General features: G+C 40.1%; 2 protein-coding genes across 17 annotated transcripts in view; one reads left to right on the top strand and one right to left on the bottom strand.

The window, feature by feature from the left end:
* The window catches only part of P2RY14 (purinergic receptor P2Y, G-protein coupled, 14), a 68,615-nt gene extending 60,379 nt beyond the window's left edge, over window positions 1-8,236 (top strand). For all 9 annotated transcript variants that reach the window (XM_010835375.1, XM_010835371.1, XM_010835372.1 and 6 more), the window contains one exon: window positions 4,129-8,236. In XM_010835375.1, coding sequence (XP_010833677.1) covers window positions 4,155-5,168 — 1,014 coding nt within the window. In that variant the 5' untranslated portion in view covers window positions 4,129-4,154 and the 3' untranslated portion in view covers window positions 5,169-8,236. The remainder of the gene's footprint in view (window positions 1-4,128) is intronic.
* Window positions 1-12,099, bottom strand: part of MED12L (mediator complex subunit 12-like) — a 368,195-nt gene that overhangs the window by 224,224 nt on the left and 131,872 nt on the right. The gene's annotated exons all lie outside the window — the stretch shown is intronic.

Genomic DNA, 12,099 nt, shown 5'->3' with positions numbered 1-12,099 from the left:
TCTAGGTTGGTCATAACTTTCCTTCCAAGGAGTAAGCATCTTTTAATTTCATGGCTGCAATCACCATCTGCAGTGATTTTGGAGCGTAAAAAAAAAACAGCGTCAGCCACTGTTTCCACTGTCTCCCCATCTATTTGCCATGAAGTGATGGGACCAGATGCCGTAATCTTAGTTTTCTGAATGTTGAGCTTTAAGCTAACTTTTTCACTCTCCTCTTTCACTTTCATCAAGAGGCTCTTTAGTTCTTCTTCACTTTCTGCCATTAGGGTCGTGTCATCTGCATATCTGAGGTTATTGATAATTTCTCCCAGCAATCTTGATCCCAGCTTGTGCTTCATCCAGCCCAGCATTTCTCATGATGTACTCTGTATAGCAGTTAAATAAGCAGGATGACAATATACAGTCTTGACATACTCCTTTTTCTATTTGGAACCAGTCTGTTGTTCCATGTCCAGTTCTAACTGTTGCTTCCTGACCTGCATACAGGTTTCTCAAGAGGCAGGTCAGGTGGTCTGGTATTCCCAACTCTTTCAGAATTTTCCCAGTTTATTGTGATCCACACAGTCAAAGGCTTTGGCATACTCAATAAAGCAGAAATAGATGTTTTTCTGGAACTCTCTTGCTTTTTCCATGATCCAGCAGATGTTGGCAAGTTGATCTCTGGTCCCTCTGCCTTTTCTAAAACCAGCTTGAACATCTGGAAGTTCAAGGTTCACGTATTGCTGAAGCCTGGCTTGGAGAATTTTGAGCATTACTTTACTAGCATGTGAGATGAGTGCAATTGTGCGGTAGTCTGAGCATTCTTTGGCATTGCCTTTCTTTGGGATTGGAATGAAAACTGATTTTGCCAGTCCTGAGGCCGCTGCTGAGTTTTCCAAATTTGCTGGCACACTGAGTGCACCACTTTCACAGCATCATCTTTTAGGACTTGAAATAGCTCAATTGGAATTCCATCACCTCAACTAGCTTTGTTCATAGTGATACTTTCTAAGGCCCACTTGACATCACATTCCAGGATATCTGGCTCTAGGTGAGGGATCACACCATTGTGATTATCTGGGTCGTGAAGATCTTTTTTGAATAGTTCTCTGTATTCTTGCCACCTCTTCTTAATATCTTCTGTTTCTGTTAGGTCCATACCATTTCTGTCCTTTATTGAGCCCATCTTTGCATGAAATGTTCCCTTGGTATCTCTAATTATCTTCAAGAGATCTCTAGTCTTTCCTATTCTATTGTTTTCCTCTATATATTGGCTTCTATAATTATTCTATAAAGAAAAAGTTGGCACTCATTAAATAATTTCTGGAAATTCTTCAGCATGTAAATACATATTAAATATTTAATATTTCTCTCTACAATGTACTAGGGCTTCCCTGGTAGCTCAGCTGGTAAAGAATCTGCTTGGAATATAGGAACCCCAGTTTGATTCCTGGGTAGGGAAGATCATAGGGAAGATCCCCTGGAGAAGGGACAGGCTACCCACTCCAGTATTTTTGCCTGGAGAATTCCCATGGACAGAGGAGCTTGGCAGGCTGCAGTCCATGGGGTCACAAAGAGTTGGACATGACTGACCAATTAAGCACGAGATCTGCTTTTTAAAAAATTGTATATTTTAAACTGCAATGAATCCAACAATTAGTGAATACACAACATGACCCCCACAGCACACTGACTGAGGGGCAGTGTCCCCAGCACTGCGACCCCTGGGGGCAGTCTCTTAAGCTCTGTCAAACTGCTCTTAGACTAAGTTGCATCTTAGTTTCAGTGGACAATACCAATTATTTCCTAGATACAGACTCTGCTACAGTAAGCAGTTTACAATAGGAAACATAGACCCTTCACTTACCATCTAAATATAAAACAGGCCATAGAAGACTACAAAGAAGCAGGTCAACTACAAATCCATTATGATCAGATCCAAGTGAACAGGGCATTAGATTTCCCTCCAAAGGAAGTCCAAGGACTGGCAAAATCAAATGGCTAGAAATATTTCTAGTTTTGTCATATGCTCATAGGAAGAGTACACAGAAGCAAGATATTCTTTTGTGAGAAGCAGCACACAAAGCTTGCAAGTATGATTTTTATTTGCAATATGACTGAATTTCATATTCTACATTTCCAAATTTCATCTTCTCACACTTGCTTAAATTTACTGACCTAACCCTTCACTCACTTTGCAAGCACCATACGTGGCACCAAAAAAATAAAGATGAACAAGATACATTCTGTATCCTCAAGGAACCCAGTGTCCTCCACAATCTTTCTTTCCCATGATCCCTGACTAGATGTAAATTTCTTAAGAGGGATTCATGTCTTGTATTCCAAGACTGTATATTCATTTATTTCACAAATATTTTAAATATCTAATGTCCTAAATGTAATGCTAGGAATACAATGGTTAAAAAAAAAAAAAAGAAAAAGACATGATCCCTTTTACCCTGAAGAAGCTTATAGTAGTAGAGGAAACAAAAAGCAAACACCTACAGAGACAAGTGCTGTGATAGAAGAAAGACACAGAACTATGAGCTCACACACAAGGGGCCTCACACTCAATCCACCCCAACCAAGGCTCATGGTGGCAAAGTGTCCTCAAGAAAGTCACAGCTTTCTTTAGCAAAGGATGATGAGAAGTTAGCCAACCAGGAAGGTAGTGGAAGAGTCTTCCACACAAAGGAAAGTTTGTGCAAAGATTCAAGGTGAGAGAAATCATGGAGCCTACAAGGTAGGAGGATTCAGAACAGCAGGAGCCTGTTGCTGGAGGTAGAATTAGCCGGATCAGACCAAGAAGGGGACTTCTGGTAGCTCAGGGTTTAAGAGTTAAAGAACTTTATCCTGAGGACAAGAATGAAGGGTTAAACAGGATGTTGCCATTACAGATAAGATGGGCAGCAGACATTTTCTTTGATACATCAAACAACCTTTCAAAAAACTCCTCACTCCTCATCTTCCTTGTGCCATAAATCATTATGTCCAACATCTGTGAAGACTACACAAGATTCCCTAACAAAAGAAGGTTCTGGGTAACACCCAGGACAGTGTTGCTCAATGAAAGTATGATGAGAGCTATATATGTAATTTTAAATTTTCTAGTAGCCTTATTCTTTAATATAAGTAAAATTAAGTGAAATTATGATTAATAATATATTTTATTGAAAGGTGTATTTCTAAAATATTATCTCAACATGTAATAAATATTAAAAATACTGAGATATTTTACATAATTTTCTCATACTAAGTCTGCAAAATTCATTGTGCATTTTACATCATATTTCAATCTGGATTGGCCCCATTTCAAGTCCTCTATAGCCACGCATGGCTAGTGTCTACCATATTGGACAATACAGACTAGAATGTACTTTGGGGAACATTTCTCAGAATGTTTAAGGTACTTCTATCATTTTTGTGTTTACTAATTTATAAAAGTATTTCAAATCAGCTTCTAAATGGGAAAAGACACAGAATATCTCAATTTTGAAAGGTACCCATAATCCTATACCAAAAATACAATTACATGTGGCCGTGTATGCTTGTAAGACATGGTCCTACGTCTAAAATATACATAGGGTGGGCTTTCTCAAAAGTAGGGTCTGTAACAACAGCTCTTAAACCTACTATGAAACAGATGCTGTTTTTATAGCTTTATTACCTCAGAGGCTACATTTAAATCAGTACTCCCAGAACTCTGGAGTTTTACAGGAAGCACTATCATTTCAGGGAAATGCTGGTCTCCATGATTACCTCAGTTCTCAGGCTCTCCTGCTGCTTCCCTAATGTTCCTTTCCTGTTACCTGTCTACTCGATTCTTCCCTTTTCTAAAGGAAGGAAGAGAAGGTGAAAGGGAGGAAGGGACAGGTACCTAATGAATACAGCACAAACTTAGCCTCCAGAATTTGCTGGGCTTGTTTATATCTTGCTGGGGTTTATTATATCCTATCCTTGCCTGGAAAATCTCATGGACAGAGGAGCCTGGTGGCCACAGTCCATGGGGTCGCAAAGAGTTGGGCACACTGAGCAACTAACACTTACTTACTTACTTGGTTATATCTATTGCCCTCTGCTTTTATTTCTCAGCAAACAACTCAGAGGTCGTGAGTGCCCTCTGAGTGACTCTTTCATATCTCCTTGCAGGCCACACCTTCAGAAGTTACCAGACCATGAATGCCACCAGCGTCCCACCTGCGGAGGGGTCCTGCCCCTCCAACGCCCTCATCACCAAGCAGATCATCCCCATGCTGTACTTCGTGGTCTTTGTGGCCGGCATCCTGCTCAATGGCATGTCAGGGTGGGTGTTCTTCTACGTGCCCAGCTCCAAGAGTTTCATCGTCTATCTCAAGAATATTGTCATTGCCGACTTCCTGATGAGCCTGACTTTTCCTTTCAAGATCCTGGGGGACTTGGGCCTGGGCCTCTGGCAGGTCAAAGTCTTTGTGTGCAGGGTCTCGGCCGTGCTCTTCTACATCAACATGTACGTCAGCATCGTGTTCTTCGGGCTCATTGGCTTTGACAGATATTACAAAATCGTGAAGCCTCTCTTGACTTCTTTCATCCAGTCCATAAGCTACAGCAAACTCCTGTCGGTGCTGGTGTGGAGCCTCACACTGCTCATCGCCCTTCCCAACATGATCCTGACCAATCGGAATGTCACAGAGGCCACACGCGTGAAATGTATGGACCTGAAGAGTGACCTGGGCCTCAAGTGGCACAAAGCCTCCAGCTACATCTTTGTGGGCATCTTCTGGATTGTGTTTCTTTCCTTAATCATCTTCTACACTGCTATCACAAAGAAGATCTTTAAGTCCCACTTCAAGTCCAGTAAGAATTCTGTATCAGTCAAGAAGAAATCTAGCCGTAATATATTCAGCATTATGTTCGTGTTTTTTATCTGCTTTGTACCTTACCACATTGCCAGAATCCCCTACACACAGAGCCAAACAGAAGCTCATTACAGCTGCCAGTCAAAACAAATCCTGTTCTATGTGAAAGAATTCTCTCTGCTACTGTCAGCTGCAAACGTATGCCTGGACCCCATTATTTATTTCTTTCTATGCCAGCCATTTAGAGAGGTCTTGTGTAAGAAATTGCATATCCAATTAAAAACTCAGCATGACTCAGAAACTTCCAAAATCAAAAGGGAAAATATAATACAAGAAAGCACAGATACTTTGTGAATTCCCACCTCCTTTCAAATAAAGTTCATGCATGCATACTGTAATCTTCAATTCTATAACAAAACAAAATGAATACACGTGTCCACAATAGTATCATCTCTAGGCATTACTATTCTTAGTGGAATAATAAAGGTAACAGGTAAGTTTCCATGCATATTTTGTAACATCAAAGAAAAAATAATACATTATTTAATCTTATCCCATCAAAATAGAAGGTTTAAAAGTATAATCAGTAGTCTGGTCAGTTCATACAGAACTTTAAACAGCAAATACATAGGAAGCAATAAAGACAATTCACAGGTGTGTCTTCTAAAAACAAGAATTAATTTATACAATTTTTTTCAACAAGGTCATTAAAGACCAACGTAAAAGCAAGCAGAGTTGATATGGACTTATAGGCCAGTTTGTAGTGAAAAAGTCAAGTTTTCTCTGATTTGAAGAACCTGGGTAAGCAGACACTGAGAAAATTACTTAAGAAATCCCCAACTGATTTATTTCATCACATTTCAAAGGCAAGCAGATGTAAATTCTGTACACTGCAGCAAAAAGTGTAATTTTCTCTGATAGCATTTTGAGGATAAGGTAACTTTTAAATTCTTTATATGAAGATTAGCTAAGCCACTTAATGAGCCTGGGATTCTGGTCTTAGAATATGTTTAAGTGAACTCTACAGAGACAATCTAGGTAGTGTCATGGGTTGCGAGCAACTTCCTCTGCTCAATGGTATGGAAAAAATATATATAAAGGCTGACTGGGGGAAAGGCATATGCACACAAATACCCCCCAGGCTGGCAACATACATTATTCTCTAAGAGTAGAAAGAAAGAGTTTTCGTAGAAAGTAACTGGACTTTATAAAAAAGAAAATCTAAAATTTATGAGTGATAAATTACACATGAAATGAAAATTAACATATCACATTTTATGAAAAACAAATTTCATATGTGCAGATATAGGATATGGCTGCTGGCTTTGTGAGTTATCAAAGCTAAATTCTTTCCTTGCTATTAACTTGACTGAAGATATTTAGCCCAACTTTCAAATGTTCTTCTCAAACATTTTCGTATGTTTATATATTTTTTTCAAGCTCTATCATATATGTACTAATAAAAAATATTTTTCATAGTGTCAATTTTTCCCTTAATAGACAAGATATTATTAAAAAACAGTACCAGATTTCCTCAGTCAAGACATGGGTGGTTTCCTTAGTACACTCGATCACACATGCTAATAAAAGACACAGAAAGAAGGCATAGGAATACCCAGGTAAGAGTTATATAGAGTACTTTTGAAATCCTATTTGCCACTGACTTTTCAAAATAAGTATTTCTATGTTCTAGGACCTCATCAAATTTTAGACAAAAGTGAAAGGGCGCATTTTAAACTGAGGAAGATCTGGGAAGGTCTTCACACTCTGTATCCACCTTCCACTCTCTGCTCCCAACTCTGGGTCAAACACTCTCTTCCAAAAAGAACAAATCACAATTCTATCATAGGCATGCCCAGCAAAACTAAGCTTGCTATAGCATTTGTCTAGCTAAATATATTTGCAAAAGAAAGTAGCTTGTTTTTATTCAGTTTCCATTGTTCAGGGCAAATTATTACATACTGATGTTTAACATGCCCCTACTGCAGCACCATAGGAGAAACTGAAAGTATACAAGAAGATAGAAACCACCAAGTAATGCCTCTGTAACCACTGTGGCTAAGCAAATTGGAAATATGAAAGGCAGTATTTTTCAGGAAACAATATGCAATGCAAATAAGGATAGGTGAAGCAAGAGTTGAATAACAGCTACTGCATATCAGAACATATCTTGTAAAGTAAAAGATCTATACTTGGAAAAGTGTAAGACACTGAAGAAACACAAACCAATGCAAAGATATATGGTACTCACAAACTGGAAGAATTAACACTGCTAACATGACCATACTACCTAAGGCAATCTACAGGTTCAATGCAATCCCTATTAAAATATCAATGGCATTGTTTACAGAACTAGAACAAATAATTTTAAAGTTTATATGAAAATACAAAGGCCTCTGAAAAGCCAAGATAAGCTTGAGAAAGGAGACCAAAGTTGGAGGTATCACACTCCCTGATTTCAAACTATACTACAAAGCTATAGTAACCAAAACAGGATGGTACTGGCACAAACAAAGACATATAGATCAATGGACTAGATAAAGGGCCCAAAAATGAACCCATACGTACACAATCAATTAATCTACAAAAAGGAGGCAAGAATATACAATGGAGAAAAGACAGCCTCTTCAATCAATGGTGTTGAGAAAACTGGGCAGCTATGTGCAGAAGAAAGAAACTGGACTGTTTTCTAACACCATATACAAAAATAAACTCAAATGGATAAAACACTGAAATCCAAGATTTGAAGGCATAAAACTTCTAGAAGAAAACACAGGCAGTACACTCTTTGGCAATGGTTGTAGCAATTTTTCTGGATATGTTTCAGGCAAGGGAAACAAAAGCAAACAAACTGCATCAAACTAAAAAACTTTTGTTCAGCAAAGGAAATAAACAACAAAGCAAAAAGGCCAGGAACTTTCACGCACTATCAGTGGTAACGTAAATGGGTAATGCCACTATGGAAAACAGTATGGAAGTGCCTCAAAAAAATTAAAAATAGAACTATCAACAATTATACTTCTCAGTATTTTTCCCTAAAGAAAAAAAAAAAAAAAAACACTTATTCTAAAAGATACGTGCATCCCTATGCTCACTTCAGCATCATTTGCAATAGTCAAGACATGGAAGCAACTTAAGGGCCCATCAACAGATGAATGCATAAAGAAGATGTGAGATACACACACACATACACACATACAGACAGACATATATACCAAGAACAAACTGGTGGTAGTCAGAGGGGAGGAATTAGTGAAACAAGTGAGGGATCAAAGAAGCAACAAACTTCCAGTTATATGGTAAATAAATCATGGGATGTGAATGTAATGTACAACAGAGAAATTAATCAATAATATGGGCTTCCCTTGTGGCTCAGCTGGTAAAGAATCGGCTGCAACGTAGGAGACCTAGGTTCCATCCCTGGGTCAGGAAGATCACTTGGAGAAGGAAATGGCAACCTACTCCAGTACTCTTGCCTGGGAAATTCCATGGACAGAGGAGCCTGGTAGGCTACAGTCCATGGGGTTGCAAAGAGCTGGACATGACTGTGCAACTTCACCTTCACTTTTCACTTTCATTGGTGACAGATGGAAACCAGACATATCAAGGTGGTCCTTCAATTTAAAAACTGAAGGAAAAAATTCAGATTAAGATTACAAACAAATCTTTGGATTTAACTTTTGAAGATCATTTAAGACTTTAATGAGAGGAATTTCTGTAAGAAATTTATCAGAGTTAGAAGTCAGATCATAAGGAGTTTATTCAAATATTGAAAAGTTAGGTAAATAAAAGCAATGAACATTTTTTAAGAAAGAAACTTAAAGGTCCATGGCTACAGTTAAAACAAAACAGAACAATAGAGCAACAGCAAAAGTGGATTAATCCAGAAACTTCTGAGATCAGTACTAGTTTTTAAATTATTTTGTGTAATATGTTCTAGTTTATAAACAAGACTTGTAATACGTATTTGCTGCAGCTAAAAGAATACAACATTTAATCACTTCATACAAGCTGCTGCTGCTGCTAAGTTGCTTCCGTCGTGTCCAACTCTGTGCGACCCCATAGACGGCAGCCCACCAGGCTCCCCCATCCCTGGGATTCTCCAGGCAAGAACACTGGAGTGGGTTGCCATTTCCTTCTCCAATGCATGGAAGTGAAAAGTGAAAGTGAAGTCGCTCAGTCAGGTCCGACCCTCAGTGACCCCATGGACTGCAGCCCACCAGGCTCCTCCGTCCATGGGATTTTCCAGGCAAGATTCTGGAGTGGGGTGCCATCGTGTTCTCCCTTCGTACAAGCAGTGTTATGAAATGAAGCATTTTGAAAACTGGCTTATGGCAAACACAAACTACGTTTTGTTAAACTACTTCTTTCAGGAGTGAGAGCTTAACAGGCAGGAAGGCCAGGGGTCTTCAAATAGAGGAAATAGGCTGCAAGAGTCAGACATTTAACTACAAGTGTCGGATTTTTTTCCTCTTAAAATTCTGTGTTGCCATGACGATACCTGGTTCCACCTGAACTTAACTTTTCTCAAAACTTGAGCTAACCAATGCTTTTTTCTTATGGAAATGTTTTTCTTAAGTCATGTTAATGAAACTATGTATTTGCTTTGGAATCTACCTTTCTTCAAACTGGTTCCACCTAAAATGAACTTTTGGCTGATAACAGCTCAACAAACCACTATTCATACCAATTGTTTTATGGCTGGGGGACGACACACCTGTGCCATCCTATCTCAAAAATGCATATTGTGGGAGAGGGGCCAGGTGACACTTAGTCAGCCTTGAAGTGTTTCTCTTAATTGATTGATAGCTTTCTAACCGACATAAAACAGCTTGCTAAAATTAGCAAGGGCGGGCACTCTCCGTCCCCCTTCTGATGTCTATGTCAGAAGCTTTCTCTGTCCCATTTTATACTCTAATAAAACTCTGCTATACAAAAGCTCTTGACTGATCAAGTCTGGTCCCTGGTCCCAAAGTTAAATCCTCTTCAGAGATCACAAATCTGACACAGTTTACCATAAGCTATCAGGAGGATGTCCTGCCATAAAGTGATGATCCATATGTCACTGAAATCTTGCAGAGAAGAGGTGACCAAAAGGAAGTAGCAGCTTTTACTGTTGAAAACCACAGAGTATCAGATCTTTCCTACCCCAATACACAAACCCTCAGTGCTGTTACCCAAAGGAAATCCCATGTCATTCTGGGTAGATGGTCTGTTATGTTTATAATTTGTATTTTTATAATTGTATGACATCTCTTGATGTCATGGATATTTTCTGTACTAATAAAGTTTATTTTTTCTCCATATTCAAAACACATGGGTAGTAGCAACAGGACAAAGGACAGAATAGAGAAATAATGGCAGAAATTTCCTATCAACTTAAGTGGAAACAAAGCTTAGTTTAAGGGTGTTTTCCAGAATCCCTAGATTAATCTTTTATGTGACGCTAACGTGGAAAGGTTTTATCATTTGTATGTGACCCCACTAAAAAACTAAGTCATATATGGCTAGTGCCATATAAACTAGTCTTATATGGCTTGTGCCACGTAAGAGATTTGCTGGCTGACAGACTTGAATGTCAGAGAAGGCAATGGCAACCCACTCCAGTACTCTTGCCTGGAAAATCCCATGGATGGAGGAGCCTAGTGGGCTGCAGTCCATGGGGTCCCTAAGAGTCAGCCAAGACTGAGCAAGTTCACTTTCACTTTTCACTTTCATGCATTGGAGAAGGAAATGGCAACCCATTCCAGTTTTCTTGCCTGGAGAATCCCAGGGACGGGGGAGCCTGGTGGGCTGCCATCTACGGGGTCTCACAGAGTCGGACACGACAGAAGCAACTTAGCAGAAGCAGCAGCAAACTTGAATGTCCACAGTTGTGGGTATGGGTTCCGTTAAAAGGCAGGTGCAAGGGCTGCAGCTGATGGAACCAGGCCTGAGTTTGTATTATTTCGCCAGTCACCTTCCATGGTGTTAGTTTTAACTAATAAAAGGAAGTTACCTGCTCTTCTTTTGTGGTAGCAAAATGAAAAGGGATAAAATAAAAAGTAAATTATGCTGTATCAGATAATGAGGTAGCACTAAAAACACAGTAAGTCAATAAACCAAATCTGTCTTTCTACCTGCTAAACCAGAGTCTCTCCTCAGACTTCCCATCCCAGAACTAAGACCATAGTCTGCTTCCCGCCAGGCCCACTCCTCCGCGATTTCACCTCTACGGTTGTTCCCAACTGCCCATCTCTTCTGGGCCAACTCCAGATCCTCATTGCCTCTCACCTAAAAAGACTGTGAGACCCCCAAACTGGATCTTGTCTTCCACTTTTCCCCTCAATCCAGCCCAACATACTCCAACGCCCGCAGAATCACCTGCTACTACTGAACTGACCTCTCCTCACACAACTCTCCTCAGCTCTCCACCGCTTACTAACTAAAGCATCCAAGATGCACCAGATGGCTCCGAGATTTGGTCTCAGCCTTTTCCTCACACAGACCCTGCACACACACACTCTATGCACTCAGACTGAGAGCCCCAAACACCCTCCCCACACCAAAACCCAGTTGCGTGCATCTTTCCCCGAGCCTAACTCCGCTCCCTCACTTCTCAGAAGCAGCTCTTCACCTCCTTTGGTCAAAAGACCACTTCCTGGATCCCCACAGGCTCTGACAGCCCACAGTCTACCTGTAACCCCTCAATTCTGTCTTGTCCTTACCATGACTTCTATCCTGTGACATTCTAAAAGCAACAAACCCTTTCTGGAGAATGGAAGCTAAGGAGGCAGCCTGTAGTCAAGAAATAGTTATTAGAACTTTTCTTAACCACTTGACCAAAAAACAAAGATTCACATAGCAAGGGCAAGGGAGAATTGCTCTAAAAACCTTCTCCTGGAAATTAACAACAGTGTTCATAAAATGTGTCAGTTCAGTTCAGTCGCTCAGTCATGTCCGACTCTTTGCGACCCCATGAATTGCAGTACACCAGGTCTCCCTGTCCATCACCAACTCCCAGAGTTCACCCAAACCCACGTCCATCAAGTCGGTGATGCCATCCAACCATCTTATCCTCTGTCGTCCCCTTCTCCTCCTGACCCCAATCCCTCCCAGCATCGGAGTTTTTTCCAATGAGTCAACTCTTCACACGAGGTGGCCAAAATACTGGAGTTTCAGCTTTAGCATCATTCCTTTCAAAGAACACCCAGGACTGATCTCCTTTAGAATGGTTGGATCTCCTTGCAGTCCATGGGACTCTCAAGAGTCTTCTCCAACACCACAGTTCAAAAGCATCAATTCT

Source organism: Bison bison, unplaced genomic scaffold (assembly GCF_000754665.1).
Source record: "Bison bison bison isolate TAMUID 2011002044 unplaced genomic scaffold, Bison_UMD1.0 scf7180017864042, whole genome shotgun sequence".
NCBI lineage: Eukaryota > Metazoa > Chordata > Mammalia > Artiodactyla > Bovidae > Bison > Bison bison.
The sequence above is the reverse complement of the archived record's forward strand: the minus strand, read 5'-3'. Positions and strand labels throughout refer to the sequence as shown.